General features: G+C 49.0%; 1 protein-coding gene across 2 annotated transcripts in view; it reads left to right on the top strand.

Annotated features, from left to right (window-relative positions):
* Nucleotides 1–27,050, top strand: part of CADPS (calcium dependent secretion activator) — a 221,572-nt gene that overhangs the window by 189,393 nt on the left and 5,129 nt on the right. For both annotated transcript variants that reach the window (XM_054216196.1, XM_054216195.1), the window contains 4 exons: nt 565–639; nt 1,682–1,765; nt 6,792–6,824; nt 9,934–10,041. In XM_054216196.1, coding sequence (XP_054072171.1) covers nt 565–639; nt 1,682–1,765; nt 6,792–6,824; nt 9,934–10,041 — 300 coding nt within the window. The remainder of the gene's footprint in view (nt 1–564; nt 640–1,681; nt 1,766–6,791; nt 6,825–9,933; nt 10,042–27,050) is intronic.

Here is a 27,050-nt window from a genome sequence, read left to right as displayed (position 1 = left end):
TATTGGAAACAGGTCTTTTCTAAATTAGTGGAAGACTGTATTTTAGTACCTATTCTAGCCATATTGCAGCTGATTGCGTCAGAGCTCCCGAGCTAAGCGAGGTTTGGCATGTGCAGAAATTGGGTTGAAGACTCGGGAAGGCTGATGCCGCCGGCGCTGCCGCTGGTCAGCCGGTTCTGGGCTCCTGCGGCCGGATCTGCTCACACCCGGGGGCTGGGGGCCGCACCGCCTGCTGGCTTTTCCTGGGACAGAAAGGCTCGTCTTGGTTTGTTGGGAGTTTTATCTCTGTCCTATAGTCACCGAGCGAGGCGTTTAAACAAGTGCTTAACTTGAGCCGTGTGCCTGCTGAACGCAGCGTGTAAGCTTCTCCTGAATTCAAGGTCTCTCCTGTAGGTGTAGGTAATCACTGGCCGCTATAGCAGAGCGCAGGGTAATAAGCTGCATAATTCTTCGGTTTAATACCACGTATTGCAGTTTACCGAGGGAAGAGGCTGACAACCGTAGAGCTCTTGCCTGTGATCAATGCTAATATTTTCCTCCCCCTCTCCTTTTATTTTTCTTTAGCACCAGTACCATTCAAAAATAGATGAGCTAATTGAGGAAACCGTCAAAGAAATGATAACACTCCTAGTGGCAAAGGTAACCTTCGGCTTCAGGTGAAGTGATTCACTGTTAACATTGCGTTTTTAATATGTGCGTTTCCATTAAAATGTGACACATTAAGATGTTGAATTGGCTTCTTGTTTCTCACAGGCAAGATCGTACATCTCCCAGTCCTTTCGTGGTGACTCTTTGATGATTAGGAACTGCGTGAGATGTAATATGCTGCTAGCAGGATTGCCGTACTGGGCCAGCAGTGGTTTTAAGGGATGGGGGTAACACCCCGTGGTCAGCATCACCCCGCGGCACCGAGGGTAGCTGCAGTCAGGGGGTGGCACTGCTAAATGCTTCTGCGTAGACGTTGGGGTGGCACACCGAGGTGGTCATCACTCCTACGCATAGGGTTGTGCGGACAAAATAACTCGTCTTGTGCGAGATCGCCATATGCTCTTCTAAGAAATTAATTTAGAGGTGACGGTAGTGGGAAATACATTCCAAAATGTCAGGTTTAATTGTTTGGAAATTGTTTTTCATCAGAGTCGGCTCCTCTAGCTCAGCTGCCAGCATTTCCCATGGGTTGTTGTGTAGGTCTGGTGTGCTGCGCTAACACAGAGGGGAATTGGTATGTAGGGAGAAAGATGGTGGGGTGTGTTTTCCGCTAGTTTCAAACTTTTGGAGAACAAGTCATCCCTATTATACAGTGGAGACCTTTAAACATAATCCGCCAACATATGCCAGTTCGATTCTTCTGCAAGAATACCCAACTAGCTGCGTGTTTGACACTGTGTACTGGGAGCAAGAGCCACCAGCTTCCCTGTCCGGAGAGGCTGCACCGGCTTACCCCCACATGGCAACCCACCTCCTGTCCCCAGTGTCACCCACGACACCGAGGGGTGATTCCCACCCAGCGAGATGTAGCACCCCAAAGGCAATGCTCCGTTCTCCCCGCTCCCCGGTCTGCTGTGCTCAGGGACAGGTTGGCGATGCTGAGAGCTCAGCTGACTTCTTTGAAGCTGATGCTGATTTTTACGCCCTTGCTCAATTATTAAAAATAATTGCAGTGGTTTTTTTGTCTTCATAGTTTGTCACCATTTTGGAAGGAGTCTTGGCCAAACTGTCGAGATACGATGAAGGAACTTTGTTTTCTTCTTTCCTGTCATTTACTGTAAGTACAGAAAATATTTGCCTTTCTTCTTTTTTTTCCCCCCTGAGTTGTAATCTCCTGCTCTCCCAGGACTAGATCAGCTACATAATAACTCCGACATTCTGTGATGTTTGGACACTGTAACCCCCCCATGAATATACATCCTGTATGCAGATATACAGTACATAAACACCCAAGATGCACGGGCCATCTTATTGTAGGACAGTGTAAAGCTATCTCTAGTCATCATTCAGGCCGGTGGAGTTTATTCCATTGAGGATGAAAAAATAATGGAAAAAAATCCTTGCACTGTACACGCAATTTCCCTAACTAAAGAAGTTGCTTCATTGCCACCTTGCCTGGCAGGTGTGTTCCTTTCATGCTTCTGGCCATAACAGTGAGCATCTTAAGAAGTGAAAAGCAAAATAAGGGAGATTTAAGGAGTGTCTTTGTGTTTCTAAAAGAGAACAAGGTGGAGGAAATGCCATGAGATTAAGCAGCACGTGGTGCCTCTCATGACACGTTTCTCCCCAACATTGCAGAACCAATCCACAGCTCATCCCATTACATATTTCCTAGAACAGCACAGGACAAGAACAATATCCATGCAAAATTGGCCTCACTATCCACAAGGGTTTAGCAATGTGAGCTGTAGTCCAGAAAAGTGTTGTGACAACTTCTTGGGACAAACACGTAGCAGCTGAAAGGGTTGTCAAGCATTGGAACAGGCTGCCCAGGGAAGTGGTGGAATCGTCATCCCTGGAAGTATTTAAAAGATGGGTGCATGTGGTGCTGGGGGACACGGTTTAGTGGTGGTTTTGTCAGTGTTGGGTTGATGGTTGGACTCGATGATCTGAAAGGGCCCTTCCAACCTGGACACTTCTATGATTTTATGATTTTCAACGGTCTTCTGGAAATGCAAGCCAGAAAGTTTATGAGGGTGTCTCTTTGCAAGCGTGGCTTCTCTTAGCTCAGCTCACAGACTGGTCTGCACCCAAACACCTGTATCTGGGCTTGCTGGGAAAGTTGCAGTAACACTTTCACCCCCCGGCCCCGCTGCCCGCGTGTGCAGCCTGTCCTGCCCCCGCTTGTTGATGGAGACTGGGTGGGCAGCAGAAGGCACCGCTCTGCAAACTGGGAAGGGTTTCCAAAATCTCTTCCAGGCATTGTCTGAGCTACTCGCGATTGTCTGTTGTTTGCTACTCTTGGGCCCTTTTTGCGGAGTTTGAGGTCATTTTGTAGGATCCATCGGGAAGAGGGATGGTAAGAAAGGATGTAGGAGGCCTCACCAGCTGAGGCCAGAAACTGCTCGCAGGCAGCTGCGTGCACACACAGTCTGGCAGGTTATCTACGCCGCCATGGGGTTCAAACTAAGCGTCACTACTTCTCAGGTGTGCTGGAGGCACTTTGTTCTTCGGAGAAGGAGGGGAAGGAGGGTATCCCACGCACTGCCCCGCGGTGCAGCCGCTCTCCCAGGATAACCCCTGCGTGGTTACAGCCCCGGGGGTGCAGGGGATGGCTTGGGGTGGATACCTTCCCTCGTCCCAGCGCTGCTGGGGGTTAGGAGATGCTCGCGTGCCAGCAGCAGAGGATGCGGAGGCGGCAGCTTTTCAAGCATCAGAAGTACCAGCATCAGCCCGGGTAGACAGTGTAATGTGCAGCCCTTCCTTCTCCCCGAATCCAAGCTGTTCCACGGTTGATGCTGCGTTGCTCCCACCACATCCTACTGTTTACGCTGCCGAGTGCTGCTCCCTTCGATTGCTGAGCGAAGCCCCCGGCCGCACACGGGCTCTGGGCGCCCGTGGGAAGGCAGCACGTAGGTACATGGGGGTCAAGCATCCTCACTCTGCTGCTCCTCAGGCACTTACTGACAATTAACTGCCCCAGCAGCAGCAAAAGGGTCTGTCCTGCTCCGACGGCCCCACAGCCCTTGAGCCCAGCTCCATAGCTTCAATTTCCTGAGTTTCCGGCCGGGAAGGGGTGTGCATCCAAATAGTTACTGTGCACGTCCCCAGGAAGGTGCTGAGCCCCCAGCCCCAGCAAGGAGGCTGGGCGCACTGTGGAGGAGCAGGATTGCTCCTTTCTCCCTTTGGCCCCCTCATTTACTGGGAGCCACTGGGCAGCACCAGCGGCAGGAGGAGGCAGAGGAGCAGCCCTGACCCCCTTGGCACTGGGCTTAGAAAGTCTCCCTTCCCTGCAGTAGTAATGGGATTTGCTGTGTTTAGTCTTTGCAACGATAAATAGAGAAACTCTCTTGTTACAGCATGCTTGCACCACCTCCCACGTTTTCCCTGTCTGAACAAATACAACAAAGTGTGATGGTCCAAGCCGCTGAGCTCTAGAAAGCATTAGTCTCCCACCCCCTTCCACTGACTTCTTTCATCGCGTGTTTTCCAGGCGCTCTGCGAGTGACATGTAATCGGGGGTCTTGTGACAGACAGTTTTATCACCTAGTAGGATATCCTCATTTCCAATTCTTGCCTCGAAATTCAAGATAAAATTAATGCATCTGTTGTCCTAATAAATTCTCACTAGCCACTTCTCCTTGCAGAGCACTTTGAGAGGAAAATACCCTTCTAAATTTGGCCAGACTTCTTTTTTTTTTTTTTTTTTTTCTTCTGTTTGTTGCTACATTTAAGTGCATCTCAGCGGCAGCAGCCCAGGCCCTGGCTGGGCGTCTGCATGTGCAGATCCACTGAGTCACAGGAATGACAGCTGCTAAAATTCCCTTTAATCTGGATGGCCTCTGTAGGCGGGGAATTACACCTACGGTAATTAAAACTAAAGACTGCATATTACCCGAGGAAGACAGAAGTAAAAGATCTTATTTTTGTTCTGCGCAAAATTTGTATGGTAAACTGAGACGTTTCATGGCAAAGTCACATACTTTGTGAAAAACGGCAGCCTAGCAAAAATCACACAACATCCGGCAGTTTGGAAATTTCACTAAGTGTAGCCAAATCTGACTTTAAAGAAAAACAAGTAATTATTCTGATTAAAGGGGAGTGGGAAGGAGAAGCAGCTCGGTTTTTTTGTGGGTGGAGAGGGGAGATCGCAGGAAGCCGACTGAGTTATACTTGTCGCCTCTTGGCTTTGGGGAAGAAGGCAGCTTGAGATGGTGGCGCCGGGCTGGACCTAAGAGTGCTAAATCCACGCTCGGATTGCAGGTTCCCCGGGGTGCCGCTGCGGTAATTCATGCCTCGTGTGATATTTGAAGACACAGGCGCATGGCACAGTGCGGCCCTGAGCGCGGACCCCAGCTTCAATTCCGCGGGCTGCCGAGCCGCGTGGTTTTCCGAGTGTTCTTCCTGGTTGTTTAGCTTTGCCGGCTCAGAGCTGGTGTGGAGAGAGCTGGGGCAGCCCTGCCTGCGGATGCTCCACTCCAGTGCCGTGACCGCCTGCTCCTCCGGAGCTCCACGGGCTCCGCGCATGGAGGCTGGGGCTCCTCTGCTCCCCTTGAGCAGGAGTAAGGGATGGTACTTCGCTGCCTCCCAAGAAAGTTGTGAGGATAAATGCAGTGAAAAGGGCGAGGTGTCCAGCCGGCCGGCTGGAATGGAGGAGAGAGGAGCAGTCGCTCTTCGCTGGGAGCGAGGGCTTGGCGCTATTTTGGTCCCTCCTTTGTAAACTCGTGCGCTGGGTTGTGCTCCGGCCCCTCGGAGAGCCAGACCCCGGCGGCAGGCGCTGGGTGCCCTCCTCCTGCCCTTCCCTCGCTTCTTGCCCCCCGGCTCGGCAGCCCGCGCGCTGCCAATACTTGCAGCCTTCACCTCGGCAATTACCACCAGTCTGGTCTTTTGTATCGCCTCATTGTGCTTAATTATGCACCCCCCACACACACCATATGAGTGCTTCCACCCACTCTCACATTCTGTCTCACACATACATTCATTCTCTCATTCGGGACACATAATTTATTCATCCCAAGATGCAACTGTGTGCGTGTTATATTTAGGCTGTTTTAATGGTAGCTTTAGAAATATTTAAAAGCAGGTGAGCTTTTACACCCAAACAAAGATGGCCGGCAACGCTTCCCCTAATTAAAAGCAGAAGCGTTGTGGAAAATCCCAGCCGTACTCTTTCTAGACAGGGTGCCTTATGCTACAGTGGGAAAAAGGTCTCTCTGGCCAGCTGGGCGCTGCTCAGTTGGAAAAGTTGGCCCTGACGTGGGGGGCCACCTCGCCTCCCGTGCCAGGCGATGTGCGCCCTGCGGCATGGCAGACCGGGGACAAAGTAAATCTGGGGTCTTGCAGCCCCCGCCGGCTTGTGAGGACACCGCAGAGTGCGGCGTCCTCCCTCTGATACCCTCCCTCCCTCAAATGACATCTTTTAAAAGGCAGGGGGAGAAATCATAGGAGACTCCAGTGTAGCTGTTGTAGTCTGGGAAGCAGGAAACCTTTGGGGCACTTCTCTGTGGGGCGGCGTGCGCACGCTGCCCCAGCACGGTCTGCGAGCTCCTGCCAGCATCAGCGCCAGCATAAAAAGGGGAAAATAATGTCCCAGGCTGCAGCATGCGAAGCCAGGGGAAGCACGTTGCGTGTGGGACTATGGGCAGGGGGCAAAGTTAAGGTCCTCGGGACACTTTCTGGTGGCCACCCTGGTGCAAGTACCTGCTGGCCCCATTGTGCCCACGCTGCCGGGGTCTCCCACGGTCTCTGGGATGCGGCTCCCGGTGGGAGAGACACGCGCTGCCTTCGGAGACACGTGGCATCAGGCGGAGAACGAGGCCTCCGAAGAAAATAACGATGTCTACTTACGAACCCCGTCTTCCCCCGCTCGCTGAAGTAGAAGAGGGAGAAGCACAACTCCCACACTATCATCTGTTGCTATTAGAGCGTTAGCAGCAGTAAAGTTACCTCTCCAAAACAACAACAAAAATACCACCCTTGCCTATTCTCCTAGACGGGAAGCGTAGTTTTTATCACCCTTTTTCCCCCACTCAGCATTATGTTGTCCCAAGTCTTGGCTGGAGAAGCTCTTACAGGTGTTTGAAGAAAAGCAAAGACCTGAAAACGTACTGATGGTGTAAACTCTCTTCTTGTTCCTTTTACAGGTGAAGGCTGCTTCCAAATACGTGGATGTACCCGTAAGCACAATTTAAACAACTTCTGTCATAGTAATTTGCATTGTGCTTTGGTTTATGGCATGTGTAGCAACCCACGTTATGCATTAACAGCCAAGATCGAACCATGGGCCTTCACACTTCTAACATTTGAACTGGAAAGAATATCTCCATGACGTTAATAATGAGCAGTTACCCTCTTATGGAGACCCACAAGGCTGTTTAGGCAATAATTTGCAGATGGTGTCACAAAGGTACCATATTTATGCAATTGGCTTGAATCACATTTAAAAAAAAAAACGGGAGCAGTGCATTCTGTTAATTCTTCATTTGGACTTGTACAAATACAGTATAATTTCCAAACAAAAAGGTCCAGACATGTTAGAACTGAGCCAACACACATCTAACACATTTGCTAATCTATTTTATTTTTGTTCTTCTAATTGTTGGTTTATTTTACTCTTTTGGAAAATGACTTTTTTATTACTTTGGGGAAATGGTGATGAGCTAGCAACATGTGCTTGGGAAATTGTTAATGAAAATAATTTTTTCCGTTTTTCTGTAATTGGTATAGGAAAACTGTACATCGTCTCCTCTAATTAGACCTTGATTCATAAGGAAAAGAGCCCTTACTGTTCTTAGACAGAGCACTTAACTTGCCAGAAATTTACATTTAAATTGAGTTGAAGTGTAATGTATGAATGTTGGCTGGAATAAGGGGCTACCGTAACATTTACAGGCAGAGAGTTCCTGAGCAATTACAAGTGAAAAAGGAGTAGATTTTAATATACCACACCGGTTCCTGCATCCAGTTAGACTGGGCAGCGTAAATCAAGAATAACTCAGTTGAGTTTGATGACCTGTATGTATAACGTATATGTGTACATTCAATGCAGATGCGATTGCTCTGCATGTTCTCACATGACAATGTGATAAATTTATCGGATATCTTGGACCACATCATCTGCGTTCGGTGTTTCCATCCCTTTAGCCCAAGATAAACTTTGCCTACAAAATTACCAGGTCTTGAGCCCAGCACGGAGGCAGCAAACTCTTGAGCAGTAAGAGATCTTGCTTGGTTTGGTAAAATTGGTAAAATATGCCAATGCAGAGATCAGCATGCTGTTGTCTTTGAGTAATAGAAACAAGATACTGAGAGCATTAGGACGGGGGGCTCAGAATTAATTTCTAGCCTAGAAAACGTGGAGATCCTTCAGTTGAAACCCCTAGTCATTTGAGTATATCTTAAATATTTAGTCATCATGAATTTGAGCACAGAACAGTTATTTTCAAGTAACTTCTAGGGCAAAACGTGACCTTCTCCGAGGCCTCTATGTTCCTGGAAAGTAAAGCATCTCTAGGGAAGTGGTCTTGGTAAAGTGCTATATAACCCTTTCAGGCTTTTCCAAAAGCATTTTCTCATCGTACCTGGAGGCCCTTGGGAGGTCCGTGGCATCGTGGCCGTGTGGGAAGAGCAAGGCTGGGCTCCTGTCCTCGGAGCCAGTCGGACGCTCCAGTTCTTTGTGTAAAATAGAGCAGAAATCGTTCATCTGGGTTATTTTCTGACTCTTTCCCCACCTGCCCCTGGAAACAAAGTCACGTTACAAGGGCTTCCTTGACAGCCCCCGCATTTTTGATTAAATCAACCCCAGCCCCGCACAGCTCCCAGACCTTTGAGGGGAGGCCACCCCGTGGTCTGTGAGCCACAGGCTTTGTGGGGGAAGGAGAAAGAAAAACCTGTTTGGTTAGAGGCTCCTCTTTTAGAGGACAGAGGGGAAATCCTGGTGTTGAACAGAAAACCATCAGCTAAATCTAATTCCACAAACGCTGTTGCAATTGTCTGGGTACAAACCAATCCATTTAATGCCACCTTGAAATGGGCACGATCGGCGTGCTGAAAATTGCTTGAAAGTGTAACACTTGACTACTGCCACATTTGTGTTGTCCTCATTGTTTTTCAAATTAATACCTTGTCATTGTTGCAGTAGGTGTTAAGAAATGTTACTGGCTTCCCAAGGGCCAAGCACTGGCCCTTTGCTTGATAATTGTTTGCTTTGTATTAAAAAACTCCCTTCCTACTGCTTTCCAAACTGTCCTCATTTTCACCCTGGAAATTACACAGATGTGTTAACTAACTTCAATTTACAGCGGCTGACAATCGTATCTTGCAGAGAAATGATACTCTCTGATCTGAGGTAAATCACAGTAACGGAAACTAATGACACTAGTTATTAACAAACTTACAATGTGCCATGGAAATTTAAGATTTTGTGGCAGCTCTTGTAATGACTCCTGTTACAGTATTTTAATGGGTTTCCTTTGAGGTAAGTTTGATTCTAATGTATCAAGCAACGTGAACTCAAACAAGATTTTTTTTTTTTTTTAAGTAATTTCCCTTCCACCTGCTTGAGTTCCCATTTTCTTTGAAGAAATGCCGTGGACCCCAAAATCTTGCACGCTTCTAGTTTGCAGTTTAAAAGCAGTTAAGTTCCATAGAGAGCCGTTAGAGATGTGACAGCTTCCTGCAGTTTAGCAGTGGTTTAACCGTTCATGTAGACATCCATTCCCTGACTTACCATTTACCTGACTTATTCTTAAGAGCAGCACTAAATGTGAGCTAATGTCAGGGGACTAAACAGAGAAAGAAAGGTGATTTTGGCATGCCTCCTGCAACGCCAGCTGCTTTCTGCACACATCCTCCCACCATAGAAGAAGAACCAAGAGCCCAGCTCTGGCTGTTGGCTTTCTGCTTCAGAAACAAGAGGGCTTGCATAGAGAAGATGACCCGAGAAGACAACAAATGCCCAGCCCAGCTTGCTGGTTCACTCGTTAGGTCAACCAAAGGTAGCAAGACAACTTCCCAGCATCGGTATGTCGAGGAGGAGCTTTATTCCTCCGACCGGCTTCGCTCCAGGCAAAAGAAGAGAAGGAGCAAGTGTCTTTGCGTGATCTTGTATTTTGCTGGGCAAAGCAGCGGGACGCTATGTCCATCAGGTAAGGAAAGGGCGAGCTGCAGGAGGACAGCAGGAGGTGCAGAAGAAAAAGCAGCGACGAGGCTACACGGAGGAGCTGCCCCCTGCACCGCTATTCACGTTTCTCTCTCTCTCTCTCTCTTCTTCTCTCCCCCATGCAGAAGCCGGGGATGGATGTTGCTGATGCCTATGTGACATTTGTCCGCCACTCTCAGGATGTCCTGCGTGATAAGGTCAATGAGGAGATGTATATAGAAAGGTTATTTGATGTAAGTAAATGCCTTCTCCTCCTTGGACACCAAGCAGGAGAGACCCAAAATGTGACAAAATAAGACAGGAGGATAAGTCACATTTTGAGAAAATTTATTGGTTATAGCTTTAAAAAATAAATAAATCTTTCCTTTCTTTCTGACTAAGGCTCGTATCTGCTCTCTGCCTGCTTTAAATCTCTACTCTAGTCTACTGTGTCTTGGTCTGTCTGTGTGTGGATTTTAAGGGAACAGCATCTTCTAAGAGAGCCCTTTACTATGTTTAAGCTTGTGGAAAATCTCTCTGTATCAGAACATCTTGGTCATTGTTCTCACTGTTAAAATTTGAGCCGGGTTTTTGGCAGATGCACTTGCTAAGGGCCATCTCCTCCGCACATTTTGCAGTGCGTTTCATTGACAAGCACTCCGAAACTGACAGTGAATTGAGTGCACTAAATTTTAATTTTCAAAGCTAACCAAAACAGAGCTGATTAGGAATAGACCTTTGTATTTCAGGAGGACCGTGTTGTGGTGTCTTAACACCAAAGGTAAAGTTGAGACGTGGTCTCCTTGATGAAGATGGCATGGTAGGAACTGACCCAGATGCTCAGAGCTATTTTTTTCTGTTGCACAAGATAAATTCATTGGACTGTAAGAGAACAGTGACCTGTGATGCCCATTTGTTTTGGATTTGGATGCATGTTAACCGATATCTCTGTTTCTGTTGCTCTTGTTGTGTCCTCGTAGCTGTTCTATAGCGAAGGTTTTCTGTTGACGGCCAGCCTGTAGCATTAGTGTTTCAGTCTCCTTTAGGGTATTTGTCCATATATCGATTTCTGTTTGAAGCAGCTTCTCTTCCTACTTTCCTTCCTTTCATCTCTCAGCAGTGCCATTTCTCAGTCTCCCGGCTCTGGAACTGTAACAACCTTCCTCGCTTTCTTTACTCGCTCGTTTGCTTCCTCAGTGTGCAGGGAAAGCTGCTTTTTTTCCCAACCAGCCTCCTCCTTCACTCGATACCTCTCTTTCTGCGCATTACCTGTCCCTTAGAAACCTCTTCCTCCTTTACAATTCCCACTCTTTCTTTCCCCCGTACCTAATCGGATTAAAAATGGAACTTATCTCTCATGTCAAATGTTTTATCACATTATATCAAGTGGCATGAATTAGAGTCAAATAATCTTACTGTGTACATCTACTAGCATGACCCATATCCACTGAGAATGCCTCATTCATGCACGGAGCATGGCGGTGCCTCCTCCGGGCGCCGCGCGGGCTCGCTCCGGGGAGAGTTTGCAGCGCAGAGCACCAGACGCACATCACCCATCAAGCAGGCATGGGGAGAAAAAAAAACAAAACATAAAACAAAAGACTGTCGCTTCCATCTGCAGCAGGCCTGCGAGTGCATTGCTCGTTTGTGTTGAAATTTATTCCATGAGCAGTTAAATTTCCAGAGCTCATCTGGACTGTTCTTTTCAATGCCCACACTGCCTTTTTCCCTCATCCTTTCCCTATGAATCACAGTTGGTGTGTTTGTACCCTTTGGGCCATTATTTCCAATTTTCAAAAGGCTGTAATTAGCACAAATATTGATTTTGGTTTGATCTGCTTGTATTTAGTTTTACCAAGCCATATTTTAAACAAATTAACAGTTGACATGAAAAAAGAAAAAAAAAAAAAAGAGCAGCTACCTTGGTGGAAAGCAAAAAGTGCCAAACCCTTCTTTCCCTCCCTGCTTTCCTCAAGTCTCCCTGGTCCGTGTGGAATAAAACAATCAAGAGTAGGTTTTTTACATTGCTCCACCTGGCTTGACCCACGCTGGCTGCGGGCAGCAGCAGGAGCGTGTGGGAGCTGTTCCCGTTCCTATCCCCATCCCCATCCCCATTCCCATCCCCATCCCCATCCCCATGCTGGCGGGGCGGCGTTGGGACGTGTCTCGCGTACAGGAGTGTGTGCCTGCGAATGGGGTGAGCTGCGGGGTCCTTGGTTCGCCAGGAGGGAGAGGGATGTGCCGAGCCCTAGCCACCCAAAAACTGGAATTATGCTTTGAGCGGTGGCGTGTCATCTTTGCCTGGTTGCGGCTGAAGAAGCAAATTGCCCCTGAGGTCGGCTCTCGGCGCAGCTGAGGTGCTGCTGGCAGGGTTTATGAGTACGTGGGGGTCACCTGGGCCCAGACCCCATTTAAATCGATGCCGTGTTCGCCTGCGTTTCGGTAAGGACAGGAGGAAATGCTTAACGCTGTTGTCCTGGGCTTGATCTCAGCCGCAGCCCCTTGTCCCCCTCACCTAACGCAGCGAGGCAGCGCGGAAACGGGGTCTTTAAGCTCCTTTGGTCTCTGCACTGATGGTCGTGTTTCCAAGGGCGCTTTAGGTGCTAGCTACCTTTTTAATATGAAAGAGAAGAGGGATAATCAAAAAAGGTATTTATGATGCTGAATTAGACTTGGGCCTGACTTTATTCTTGCTCCCCCCAGCACGGCAGAGGAGCAATCCTCTTAGCGGCAGAGTTTTTCCAGGCAATGAGATTATTAACACTTTCGAGGCCGACTCCTCCACTGGCTTAGTGCAGCAATGCTGGCTTACCCCAACCAGAAGCTTTGTCCAGTTTTAGGATGTTATATGTTAATACATGCGGCAATGGCAGGTAAACGGCTTAAATCTGCCTGCAGGCAGTTCCTCTGGTCTCAGTGGGATGACGTTAGAGACACTCGCAATATTGGGCTAAATCCCCTTTCTGTGCAGTCGGGAAAAGACCTCTTTTTTTGCTGTGAGGAGTGCAAGAGCAGAGTTGCACAGCGCAAGGTTCCCTATCACACGTTCGGAGGTGTTTGCAGCTCCCAGGATATTCCTAATCCCCGCATTTCTCCGCAGTCCTGCCCAGCGTTTCCATTCATTTCCCCTTTGTTTCCTCCCAGGAGCAGAGTCTGCAGAGTGTGTCAGGCCATCTCCCAACAGAAGCTGGGCTAATATGTCTTTTTTGGTCTTTGCCATGATTTCTTAGCTCAGAAACCATCTCTCTTCCCCTGCATCACGTGCCCTGCTCACACCTGCAGAACAGGGCGATGGTCTTAGGGAGATACTGGTGTTTATGGAAGATTTTTGCAATATTTCTGTGTGGTCTGTGTGTTAACCCTCTTAATTCTGCAAATTAGTCAGGGGGTTTTCTTTCCTCCCCCCGGAATAGAGTCATCTTAATTTTAAAAATCTGTATTCTTAGGATCATTGAACGAACAGATTGATCGTGGAGTTCCGCTGGTAATCAAAACCTAACTAGCTTTTTGGCAGTGCTGTTTAATGCAGAGTAACATGACTTATTTACTTGGCCTGGCTCACTAATTTGATAACATTTAAAGCTAAAACACTGTAAAAAGGCCCGTTGGTAGAGGGCGGTGGTAACAGAAGAGTTTCAGAATAGCATCGTCGCATCCTCTCCCTGCGTTCCCGCGCGTGGCTGGGTGCTTTGGGATGTAAACTGCTGTGACGCTCTGTGTGCAACGTTAAAGGATCACAAACTCTGGGTAGTGCCTGGTGAAAAGTAAAATTCTGTCACTTTTTCCCAGGAAAGGGGGCAGAGTTGACATGCAGAATGTGACTGTTTCTAGGAAGGATGAGGCAGAGGCAGGCAGGTGTATCTTAAGCATGGGAAAATACTTTCAGAGTGATCTCGAGTCTTTAGATCAATCCTGCCAAATTCAAGTCCCCTTTGGCTCAGGACACTCAGAATTTCGTAGGATCAGAGCTTATAAATCCGTAATTTTGTCTGAAGGCAGTGGGCGCTTTACTTGTCAGCATTGTGCCCTTTGGTGGAAGTTATTTATACATATTTGTATGTGTGTTTTTCTTTACACACACCCTTAGATACTCACCGTATAGGTTTCAACCCGTCAGAACATATGTGATCCAGAAAGTCTATGATTGACTAGTAGATAGCGTGAATGCCAGCCTTTCTTCCTTATAAATTGGTAAACAGTAATGTAAAACATACCGAGAATATTTCCTCCCCAGCCGCAGGCGAGTCGCACGTACACAAAAGGCTACTGAGCGTCGAGTGAGCTCCCCGAGATCCTGCGAATTCCAGCATCCTGATGCAGTCCTTAAATAGCGCAGATGGCATTTTTCTCTCTGATGATTAATTCAATATCTTACCAAAAAAAACAAAAACATGCTTTTGATATGAGAGATCAAAACACCAAGAGAAGCTCCTAAGATTGCAAGGACCTAAAAAAAAAAATTAATTTATTTTTTTCCTCCTTGTACTTCTTGAAGACACCAGCCTGAGTAGAAGATAAGGATTAAAACAGATGTGCTTAGTGCTAGTTCATCTGCTTAAATCTAGCAGTCTCTGAGATCAGTGATTAAAAAGCCATCTCTAACTTTGATGAAATCCACTGCAATGGTAATACTGTGTCTCTGATCGCTTTCTTATGGGCCTCATGTCTGCCTAAACCGGACATAGAAAACATTTCACTGGAGATGATACATGGATTATATGGGTCAATTATACACTTAATCTGCCTTCTGGGGATTAAATGTGCATAGATTGACCCTGCGTATTTGGCTTGTCCTTGGCAGTTATCAGATCAGGAAGGGTGCCTTTACCAAAAAGTCTGGGAAGAACTTAATCACGCAGTGATACAGCCCGCTGGGGTGGCAGGAGTCACCGTGCTTTTTGCAGGAGGCACTTTTACCACTTCGCTGTCACTCTCGTGTGTTCCGCGTCCTCGAAGGTCTGTGTCACAGCCGGGATACCAGACGGAGAGTTTTCTCCTGAAATGAGGAAGCGAGCCCCTTCGTCTCTGCGAGACAGAAGTGGTTTTTTTGCCTTGACGGCAGAGTGGGATCGCTGGGGTCTGGGCGGGCGCAGCCGGGAGGGCGAAGGGGGAGACCAGGGTGTTTGCTCTGCCCTGTGCCATCCTTGGTGCAGAGGGATGGTCACTCCAGGTCCTCCCCCAGCAGCGAAGGAGAAGCCAAGCCTCAAATGAGCCAGCGTCTCCTTCCCACTGCCCTCGGGCAGGCAGAAGCCCCCAACTGGGGCTCTGGGGCCAGGTCCCGTCCCTCAGGCTCAGCTCAGTTGGGTTTTTAGAAAGCCCCAGCGATATCCCAAGGCTGATGTTGCAGCTGGTGGATTTTTGTGGCCTTTCCCCAGCCCAGAGCCCAGCAGAAGGGCCTGAGGACGTGGCTCGGGACTGTCCTTGTGTTTCCAAAGGTGGCCACCCTCGCTGGTAACTGACTTTGGAATATCAGAGATACCAAGTAAGGAGGATGCTGGGCACTGTGCGACTCACAGGCTTCAGCAAAACCCTTCTGCAAATTCCCAGGAACCTGACTGAGCACTTCTCACTGGTTTACTGGAGGATCCACAGGCAGCTCAGCATATGTTTCAGTACCTACTGATTTGGAACCTGGTATCACACCTGAGTATACAGAAAATATTGCAAAAGGCAGACTGACAGCTGTATCGGTTAATTCAGTAAGTCCTCTGCAGAGGCTTGGGCATTAGCTTATTCTTAAAAATCAAAGCTTTTGACTTCAGCGGGGTTACCCACTTGAATTTTGGCAGCTCCTTCAAGGCGTGCTTGCAGGATCGTGGCATTTCTTGCTGGAGCATAAGACTTGCACAGCGCAATCAAATGCCAAAAGAGAGCCCTTCTCACCCTCCCTTCTCCTTCCCCTCCTCGAACCCAAAAGCCTGGTCGTGAGTCAGTGGAGCTACTCACTGTGAGTTAGAATTACTCACAGGAGGACGGGTTGCAGGATCAGGGGAAGAACGGATATCAGACTGTGCGCCGGGCTCCCATCTAATATCTGCTTGCAGCCGCACTCACCGCTTTCTCTGAGACAGACAACAACCTGTTTCCCTCCTACACAGCTAGACTGCTCATTAGGGCACTAACTCTCTCCCACTCCCATCCTGATATGGCCTCCACTGAGCTATTTCTTCTGCCTTGTTTTTTGCTTCTTTTCTTTTTTTCTTTTTTTTCCCCCCCCGCTCCCCCCTTCCCGAGCGAGTTGTGAAATGAAGACAATTAGGCAGATTGATCTCGAGGAAGTGCAGCTTGCTGGGTTGTTGTTTTTTTTTTTTTTCCTCCCCCTGCATCTTTGGAAGAGCCGGAGCAGCGCAGCGTTTGCTGCAGGGGCTGCCGCAGCCCTTGGCTGACTCGGATGGGCTCGGACCCAGACCTGCAGTCAGTCCCACTGCAAGGACCTGTGCTGGGGAGAAAAAAAATAAAATTGTGATGGTGATTATCCGTGTATCATGTAGAAAGGAACAAATTCCCTCTGTCCTGAAGGGGCACAGCGTGCATCGTCCTTCCCCAGCCTCTTTTTCTCCCCGTGTGCCTGCTCGGAGCCGCACGGGAGCGGGGAGAGGAGCTTAACACAGGCATCGCTCACCAGAGCCATCCCTCGTCCTTTTAGACTCCCATACGTGAGCTTCACGCGGCAGTGAGCATGCCCTCGCGTGTGGCCTCCTGCCTCTCCCGCGTTCCCCTTGGAAAGGTTTCTTTTCTGAAGTGTTCATTTAAGTAGGCTCCATTTAATTTATTTTAGGGAGAGTCTTAATAAAATAAGTCCTAGATCTGTCACTGGATTTTACATGCTCGTAAGGGGTTTTTTCCCCCTCCTAAATGTCTTTATCAGAACAGCTTTTCATGTTCCAGTAGACATTTGGTTGAAGACAGTTAATTTGATTTCTTTTCCAGAGGAGATTTTCCATTAATCATTCTAAGAAGGCGGACTGATTGCTCTGTTACATTAAGGTCAGCATAGGCTTGCTAACATCATCCACACAGTGCTTTTGAGCGTCGGAGATGTTTGTTTTAGGGCAGGCACTGAGTGAAAGATCATTTATTCCTGGGTCGACATGAGTGGCCAGGGTAGGTTTTGGGGAAGAGGTGTATTGTATCATGCTGTATTGCGGGCAGCCAGAGAGGATCCGAGCAGCCTCTCTGCCCCCGCACCGGGAGCTGCCTGCGCACATTTATAACTGTGCACAGGTCGCGTAGTACACTCTGAGCGAAAGCTGCCTTCCAGCTTCGTTTGAGAGTCCTTAGCTAATTGGAGCTCCGCTCCTGTGGGTCGTCAGGAAGGAGAGCCTGAAGGTGCTGGCGTTCCCCGCCAACCCCATCCCAGGCGGGTGCCAGCCAAGTCCAGGAGATGCGAGGAGCGTGGGAAGGGCCGGGATGTCCCGGTGCAGGCAGATGTGGGGGGCTGCCCCCCCTCAGCCCGCCGGGGCACGGCTGCCGGCAGCTTTGCTCCCTCCCTGCGGGCTGCGCAAAGGCCCTTTGCCCAAAGAAACTCCCGATGCGTGCCGGGGTGAGCTGACGGCCCCTGCGCGGACAATGACAAATTGTCCGATTTCCAGCAGTGCCTTCAATCCCTCTTTTCCTTTCCTCCCCCCGCCAGCCAGCCACACACAATCGCTGCCGCTGCCCGCGCCGGCCAGCGGTGCGTGCGAGATTAGCCGTCCCAGGTCACTTCGTTTCTCTTGATCTGCGGCTCTTTTCCTTTCCCGGTGCTCCTTTAAACCTCGCCCTGGATGTATGATATCAGCATTCAAAAATGCTTAGCAGGACTCGGGCAGGGAGTGCGTTTTCTCCAGTGTGTATTCCCAGGAGCGATAAAGGGGAGCTGCTCCCTCCCGCGTTCAGGACCGAGGTGCCCTGGCAGCCTCTGGCTACTTTTATTTTCAATTTGCAGGCTATAAAAGAACCAGCTAAAGTCTATCGAGTCCCACTTCACGACTGTTTTCAATCCAATCTGATAACGAGTATAATTAAAGTATTCCATAGCATGCATTACTGCTTCTTATGGAGCAACTTTGCAGCCAGTTATACCGTCACCGCCTTGCGCTAACAGGGCCCTGGAGTGGGGACAGAAAAAAGCAGCACACTGGGTGGGTATTGCATTTTACTAAGCTGCTTTATATAGAAACTGAGATTTTTAACATGTCAACTTCATTTCTTTTTTGAAAAATGGAAATAAGCAGAGAATATTTTATAGGTTAAAAAAAAACAGCATTTGGGAATGAACATCCATACAGAAGTGGCTTAAGTGTGTGCCTTTATATCTTTTTATGCAAAAGCTCTTTCATTTAGGAAAACTGAGGTCTGCAAAATCCTGCAAAGCAGAAATTTTGGGGGGGGTTTTACTTGACGGTTCCCAGCAGGCGATGTGCAGTTTGCTGAGCTGTATCTACAGCAAAGGGAGAGAGGCCCCAGCACCCCGAGCCCCGCTGAGAGCTCGGTGCCCTGCCTGCAGGGACACGGGATGCTGAGGACCAGCACACCCTGCGGAGGCAGGGGCTGCCAGCTCAGGGACATGCGTAGCCAGGACAGGCTTTACCTTTGTCTGAAAGGCAGTGTTTTCTGCAGATGTATAGCACGGTGCCCAGGATTGGGGCTGTCCCGTCTCAGAGGGGAAAGGAGGCACTCACGGAGGCTCTCTGCCTGCAGGTTTAAGCGTGGAGTATCCCTGGTTTGAGGGTGTTGTGAGTAAGAGAGAAGTTGGAGGTGCTGCCAGGACCGATGTTGGGAGCTTCCTTCCCAGATCACAGTGAGCATCGGCTACTTCATCGCTCCGAACGCCCTGCCGTAGATAAATAGCTGTTCCCACGCAGGTCTCCCTCACGGTTTTCTCTGCCTGCTGCCCTCCATCCAGCCCGGACCAGCACATGGATCGAGGGGTTTGCCCTCCTCAGAGCAAGGGTAGAGCACATGGCCAGGCTTCGGAGATGGTCAGCATGCGGGCTGGCGTAGGAGTTTGCTCACATGCTGGGACCAGGACATCCCCGGCTGTAGGAGGAGCTGAGCCAGCATAGGAGTAGCTATGAGATCAATGAGATCTCCCCAGGGGAGGAAGCTCAGGGAGACGTTGGCACGTCCTGCCTGTGGCTGGTCCCCAGAGCTGCCCTGCCATCACCTCTGCTAGGGATGCGAGTACATGGCTTTTGCCCAGGCAAAGATTTTGGCGTGTGGCTAGTGTCTAGACCACCCTGACGTACAGCTTGGGAACGCCTGTGAAGTACAAGCCGTTGTATCCCCACCAGCAGAGTTGTTCCTCCTCCGGTGAAGGTGCTGTACCGTCCACAGGTCCCTTTGTGCCCCTGCCTGGCTGTGTGCCTGCCGAGGGAAACCTGTGCTTGCATGATGAGCGCATGGATTGCCCACAAAGCCACCGATGGGCCAAATAAACAAACCTGCTCCCACCGCGGCATGTGGGGCTGCAGTGGCACAAAACGCGTGTCGGTGTGAACTGACTTTGTGCAGCACTGAAAGCAGAGTGTGTTAGAGACAATCTTCTTGGGCATCTTTATTTGCTGGGGACCTTGGCCCTACTGGCACGAAAGATGTCGATCCTCCTTTTCCTCCTCCACAAGGAGTACAATTAAGGGCGGAGGGAAATTTGATGAGTTGTGCCCTGTTGGTGAGCAAGGAATTCGTGCGATCCCACCGGCGCACGCAGAAAATGTACCCAGAAGGAGCCCCGCCGCCTCCCCCCCCATTAACACCCGTGGCACCGACCTGCCGAGCCCCGTCGGGTCCGACGTTAAGCCAATTAAGGGTGAAGCGCCAGCCTGAGCGCGCCCTGTTGCCGAGATCCCCAAACAGTGGGTGATTGCAGGTACCATATGTACTGCAAAGAAGCGTGCGGCACTTCAACACGCCTGGGTCTGCGTTTCAGCTTTCATTCTGAATTCTCTTCCCTGTTGGAAGGCAGAGCTCTTAGGCGATTCAAAGTTTTTTTGTGGTTTATTTTTGGGAAGAGAAAAGGAGCGGGGCGGGGGGGGGAAGATAATGTAATTCGGTGATGCCATTTGCATCCCAGACAGATGATGAGTTGCTCTGGCTGGCAGCTTAACCCCGTTATGCAACGCTGGGACCGTGACTTTATTAAATAATAATACAAATTATTTTAATATCGAGCCCCTTTGACTTTGTAACTTCCTTGTATAGCTACGTTGTCAACGTGAATGAAATTTCTTAGTCCAGGAATGTAAAATAGAGCAAAAGGCATCCAGAAATCACAGCGCTGGGGTGGATGTTGAAGAATACACTGCGTGCACTTGCAGAGATAGCATTACAGCGATAAGAAAAATCCCAGTGCAGCCGTTTATTTCAGTAATAGCTCAGTGTGAGTGTGACCTGGGAGAGCCTAGGCAGATCCACGAGACTTTGATAGAATAAAGTAATAAAATTTAAGGAGGGGGAAAAAAAAAAGACCCTGGGGTTTCAGGGGATTTTTATTAAATTGTTAGCACTTTACTAGATCTCTAGAATTTAATGCAGAGTTTAATAGAGAGGTTCAATTCAGAAAATGAGGGGCATTTTGCCTCTCGTGAGGACTGCTTGCCTGCGCGTGGGCAGAGCCCTGCCGCGGCACGGCGGGTGGAGGATTTGCTCCTATGGGCGAGATGCAAGTGTAGAGTCCGGAGTCTGGCAAAGAGTTCACGTATCCCGAACACGTCCGATTTGTGCACTTTCTTTCTGAGCACACCAAGCCGAAGACCCCACGGAGAAGTTAAATTAGCAAGCGGCAATCTGTTACCAAAACTCCGATTTATTTTCTGAAAGAGAAGATACTTTCAAAAGTGTGTGAATTTGGAGGGGGGGGAGGGCGGAATTACCTTTCTAATAGCAAACCGTGGGCTGCCGAGCCCCCTCGGGGTGCTTTGCTGTTGCGTGCTCCGTAAAGCTACACCAAAAGACCTACTTTTGATGTTGACTTTTGCATCCCTAACGAGAGTATACGCGCTTAAAGAATTACGTGCACTAGAAAAGCTACCTAATGATGGGACAGTGTTATTATCTGGCGTGCGGCAGCGTAGCGGGACGATAACTATTTATTTACTCTTTGCGGATAATGTTCTGTTATTTTCTAGTCTTTGGCAATAGCAAGAGAGCATCTGATATATACAATATTGGTGTGTATCCAATTGTTTGTGAACATCCCAAGTTTTGAAACATGCTCGTGAGAGAGGAATATAAGCCTTAAGCTTGAAAGGCTAAAAAGCAGAAAGCCCCACACGTAAATGCTATTATGCACTTAATGAGGCAGGGTTTAAAAAAAAAAAAAAATCAGCCACACAAGTTGGTTTTATCAAAGAAAATGTATAAATAACAACCAGTGATTCAAACTGCCTCACAAAGGGAAAAGCAGGGACGGGAAGCTAGCACTTCACTTGTGGCATTCAGATAATAGTATTTACTACACTAATCTTTTGGACTTAGCAATTGACAATCAATATATTATTATCAACAAGCGTTAACGCAAACAAAAAGCTTCCATTTCTTTTTTAACCGTGTTCCCCTAAGTCCCTTAAATTTAATTAAAACTGGACAGCTCTCCCGCTAGTACAAATTAGACTTAAAATCATATTAAATATTTGTTCTACGGGAAAACAAAAGTGTCAGCTTGCGCTACCAGGTTTGGCTGCCTTTTCCCCCCCCCCCTTATTTTTTTACACACACAGAGGGGAAAAAAAAAATACCAGCTACTCAAAGTTAAAATAAAGTCTCTCTCCCTCCCTCCCCGTCTCCCAAGACTACTGTCTATAACATGTTGTTCCTTATAGAAAGTGGGATATGGTGGCATTTGCTTGATTAACTTGCTCGACAAAAGTGACAGCTGCTGTGGGTGCATGTAGCTAAGCTGCACAGCGCAGTTCCGCCTTTGTACATCTGTCAGCAAAAAAGGAGGAATAAAGAGTGAAAAGAGACAAATTGGTCCCAAAAGGCAATCCATTCAACTCAGGAGGTTTGCTCTATTCAAGCACTCGCTGGGAATCTCAAGTGCTAGGTAGCTTATTCAATTTCATTCATTCTTTAGAATGAGCCCACAAGTGTTTAATTTCTTATTCTGTTGAATAAAAAAAGGGGAGCTTTTTTTTTTTTATTGGAAGCATTAATTGTAAGACTAGCTGATCAATGCCTATGATATTAACTCATTGCTTATTTTCTGGTTAGCTGTGTGCTCTTAGATCCACAGCCGTTAAACTTCATTTCTGTAACGCGGGCAATGTCACACCAATTTCTACGCTCCCAGGCGTGCTCAGAGGTGCAATATGTGGTCCCCTGAGCCTCGGCCCCCGCAAGGCTTGGGGGAACGGGCCAAATCCTCAGCAGGTGTAAATCGAGAGAGTCACTGGTTTATTATTGACGCCACCCATGGCCGTGGCCAGGACACAACTGAGCCAGATGCTCTTTGCCTGTGGGGCTGAGCCCCTGACCCCGTTGCAGGTTCGGCCCCCTGGGCCGGAGGAGGTTTTGTAGCTCAAAATGCTGAACGGCCTTTGGATGGCTCTTCTGGTCCCCTGGCGAACGGCAGGGAAGGGGGAACCCTTAAGCAGGGCACTGTGGAGTGATACCCGGCACAGAGGATGTTTTTTGTTGAGGAGTGGGATGAAAAGGTGATGAAGATGGGATGGGGATTGCTGCGCGGGCAGGTCCCCGCTTGCCATCCAGAAAATGCATGCTTGCAGGGGGGAGATGCTCCTCTTCCTTCTTCATCGTGTGGCAGGTCTGTCCCCATCTCCTCACCAACACTGGGGACCAAAGCTACGTGTGCGCTTGAGGGACCGCAGCTCTTCACCTGCCTTGGCTGCCATGTCCTCCTCCAGGGCCACCACCATGTATCGTAGCTCAGGAGATTCAGACAGACTTGTGTCACCAAGGCCCTGTCCCTGCTCTTTCCTCACCCTCCCGGCCGTGGATCAGCCTGGGGGATGGCACGTCACCTTCTGCAGCAAACAAAGCCCGGGATCAAACTGGGATCACCTATGCTGCCGTGTACATTTAGGCTTGCTGGGAACATCTCTCTTTTTTTTTTAAAGAAAAGAGTATGAAACTGCATTGGCCATGAGGCTCCATGCTTCACACTTACTGTGTTTACCAAGTTTTTGTAATTGCAATGACCACCTGGGATGAACAGCGAAAGAAACATTGAGGGAAGGTGGAGAAGAACACCTTGGTGGCCACAGAAGACCAGAGGGACAAGAGCGGTCCTTCCGTGACTGCCATCAAGCAGCCCGGGCTTTGGGTTGCAGGCCTGCAGACAGCTTCGTGGGTACAAACCTGGCCGCGTGTGCGTACGGGGCACACCATGAGCAAACGCAGGAGCACGCATGGTCTGTGGGCAGGCAGACTTCACCAGAAGAGCTCCTGCTCCTGTCCACCCAGAAAGTCTTCAGCTGTGAGAGCAAAGCTGGTCCCTGGAAAGCGTGGTCCTGAGCTGCTGCGGCTGCATCCCTACCTTCCCTGTGGAGACAACACCTGCCGAGGGGAGGTGGCTGCCGTGAATGCATGTGACAACGCCGAATACCGAATTTGATCTCAAGAGCTGCCCAGGATGGGGATGGACACGGCTCTGTCGGCTGTCACGTACTGTCAGCAGTTGTAAATCAGCACATCCCTGCTGTGCCTCCCACAGCTGAGCTTCTGGCCCATTGGACAGGGACGCAGACAGAAGATACAGAGAGTCGGTAATTTTTTAATCTTTTTTTTATTTCTGGCAGATCAAGTCGTTTTGAGAGAGGGCTGCTGCCTGAGAGCAGGTTCTGTTTTCCTTTGGGAACTCAGGCTCACAGTCAGCCTGTTCCTCTCTCCCATTCCACCTCTGTGGTCCCCTCCCTCCATGGTGGCCGGCTCCGGGACGCTGCGGAGGCGCCCAGTCCCTCACCTTTGAAACACCTTGAATTGAAGGGTTCATTTCAAAGCTGCCTTTCAGCATTTCAAAACAAGTCCGTGTCCCGGACAAAGAGAGGGAGCCAGCCGGCGTTCGGAGCCTCCTTGTGCAGTGCGTGTCACCGTTTTAAATAGATTTGCCCTGCTTGGATTGGTTCTGGTTGGAAAGCGAGTACTGAAATGAGAGGTCATAGGGGAGAGTTACTATGGTAATTGAGTAGTATCACCAGTAGTTTTGCTCTTATGAGCATTAAAGCATATAATAATAGACAAACAACAGTGGTTAAAGCAAGCAGGTAGGATTACTATGTTCTTTTGTCAGAAGTATATAATGTCTTGTAGTCAGTTTTAAAGACTTCTCAACCCCCAAATCCACCCAGCAGTCACCTGCTGAGTAATTTTGTATGCCTAATCTCTAGCCCTTAACTACAAGCTTTCTGCTAATTTGAGGCAAATGGGTATTTTTGACACTAAATAGGGCAGTAAAGAATCCCTGACCTAGAAAAACTCCATTCCAAGGCACTGAGAGCAGAAAAATATTCTTTCAGCATCCTTGTGAGACCTTTGGAATGACATAAAATAGCTTTGACTAAACTGTGCTGCAGCCTTCGATTAATGGTTTGCAGAAACTTGCTTGAACATCCCTACTACAACTTCCCCCATAAAACTTGTCACTTCAGATTGCCATCAGCCACCACAACAATAATCATTTCATGCCTATTGCTAATTGCAAGCACAGCTGAGGCTCAGCGGGGTGCTCTTGCACAGTCCCAGGCCTTTATACCAGCCTCAATCTGTTGTATGGCACTTGTTCACACACAAAAAAACTACCAGTAAAGGCAGAAAGAGGCAGAGTCACAGGTTTCTTGTAATCCCTCTGCTACCCTGCTGACAACCCAGCCCTATAAGCATTCCTGGTTTTGTCCCACTCTTTACAAAAGCTGAAGTGACCTTAAGCTACTAGTATGTAAGCTTTTGAATGAAGAATACAGCTCCTTCAGGTGCCTTAAGAAGCGGTGTTGCATCTGGCTTACGAGATTCTGTTTGCAGCACCCCTGGGGTGAGCTGTGGCTTCCTGTAACATGTAAAATATGAGTGTGAACTCAAGGTTCATGGCAAGGAACAGGAGGTCATGCTTCCATTCAGCTCACACCAAAGAAGACGGGGGTTTGCAGATGTTCCTGGGTATGTGTAATGACACCACCTCCCGGAAAGCACAGGAACCCAGCGCAGGGCTTTTTTTTTTTTTTTTTTTTTTTGATGAAATGTGCCGCACTCAGTGTGTTACTTGCAGATTTATTCATATCAATTTTTGCAATTTATGTATTCAGAGACAAACTTGCTATTTCAGCAACTTATTGATCATGCTTTTGCTTTCAAAAAAAAAAAGAAAAAAGGCGGGGGCGGGGGGAGGAAACGGGACGAAGGAGCTTCTTGCTCGAGCTGGTCGGGGTGTTGCACGGACAGCCGTGGAAGCCCACCCCTTGGCATGCTTCAGCTCCTCTAACGCCTGTCCAGGAGCACCCCAGCCAGCCCACGGCCCACCTCATCTGCCCAGGCTAGCACCTGGCATTGAGGATTGCTGTGACAGACAGACGGGGAACAGGAAAACTAAACTTAAAGAGGGATTAAATTCCTGGCTGGGCAAATACGGTATCTGCTTGCTGTTACTGGGCTCTGATAGCGTCTACGGAGCATCTGTTTGCATTTCCTCTGCTGTTAGCCAGGCCACACCGCACAGCAGGCCGCAGCACGCCTCCGCAGCAGCCCTCGTCCCTTCCCTGCTGATGTCCCAGTGGATGTGTGGCATCCACCACGCGTCCACCAGGATGCGCCCTCCACAGCCGCCCCTCACCCCGCGCCCCCACACCGAGTGTAAATTGTCGTGTGAGCGATGGGCAGGGATGCCAGCCACCATCAGTGACATGTGCGCGCAGCAGTTGTAGGTCGTGTTGGGGTCCATGGGCCCGGGAGCATCGAGGAGGTCTACTCGTTCTTTACAACCAGGAGTGAGGAGTTTTGAGCCTAGCTGGCCCTGGGGCTCCAGAAATGTGCCTGAAATGCATTGCAGCCCCATGGCAAGGCCCCAAAGTTCAGCATTTGGGCTGTGCCCTCGGCACCTTGTGTATGGGGACAAGCAGCAGGGCTGGAGCTGGAGCCCCAAGGAACCCTGCATCCCCGGCATGCTCCCTACTGCCCTTTGGGGAATGGCAGCCCCACACGGGGGGAGCGAGGCGGCCAGTGTCCAGACAGGACCACACCGTGCTCTTTTGTCTGAAATCATCGTGTTTCCATTTCGGAGCATTTGGCTTTGTTGTTGTTTTTTTTTTAATAATATAATCATATGCAAATGTTAACTTCTTTGGTAGGTTAGTCATGAATCAGAGGGCTTGTGCGTCTTATAGCACATCAACACTAGTGATAGCTAAAGGGAACATTTAATTTATGGGCTAACTTATTTTTATGAATATGCAGGGCTTAAATTCAGCAGTTGGTGTGTGCTCTATGAAGTGACGTGACGGTTTTGTGTATCAAGATCAATGAATTAGACTTTGTCTTTTTCTGAAAAAAGCAGAAAGTCTTTGGAGTAACTTAGCTTTGAGAAAGAGAGCTCCTTTCCTGCTGCCGAGCAATACGCCTGGCCGAGCCCTTGCCCGCCGGTGCTCCGGAGGAGAGGGGTACAAATGGGATTCGGCTCGGAGGAGTTTGCGTCTCCCCAGAATCCAGCGTGTTGGAGTGCCTGCCAGACACACGGCAAAATGTTTAATTTAGCTAATCTGAAGGTCTCGCAGCAGCAAAGTCACCTTGCTGATAACTTCCAGGCAGCGGTTATAATTTCTGTTTTGGATCCATACAGCCGTGTAGGTGTGTGTGGCACGGGACAAACAGAGATGGCAGGACCTGCCCCCGCCAGGGACTTCTCCTCTCATTTAGAGGTGACAGACACCTGGCAGGTCATTCTGTGGGAGATGAGAGGCGGCAGTGGAAGGGAGAGGGCCTGCACATGTAACATACGGCCGCTTCGTTCCTCTGTGGGTTTTGATTTAAAGAGGTGGTGGAAGGAGGTGTTTGGGTGACCCGGGCATCCCTGTGCCAGCGCAGCCCTGGGTCACAGCTCAGGTCACTAATGTGACTCATTAAGTGTTTGCGTTTTGATTGCAGAAAAGTAACATTATAAACATTAATGATTTCTCTCTGTTTTGTCCACGTGGGTCCCCAGCATTACAAGGGAGACCAGCCAGATCCCCCAGTGACGGCGCTCGCGTTGTGCCACACACCCAGCTGGGTGCTGTGTGGCCTGAGAGGTTTTCCCAGCACCCACAGGTAGCCCGGGCTCTCTGGGGGATGCCTAGGG

The sequence above is a fragment of the Rissa tridactyla genome, chromosome 10 (genome assembly GCF_028500815.1).
Source record: "Rissa tridactyla isolate bRisTri1 chromosome 10, bRisTri1.patW.cur.20221130, whole genome shotgun sequence".
Lineage (NCBI taxonomy): Eukaryota > Metazoa > Chordata > Aves > Charadriiformes > Laridae > Rissa > Rissa tridactyla.
Note: the sequence above shows the minus strand (reverse complement) of the source record. Positions and strands in the feature narration are given on the sequence as shown.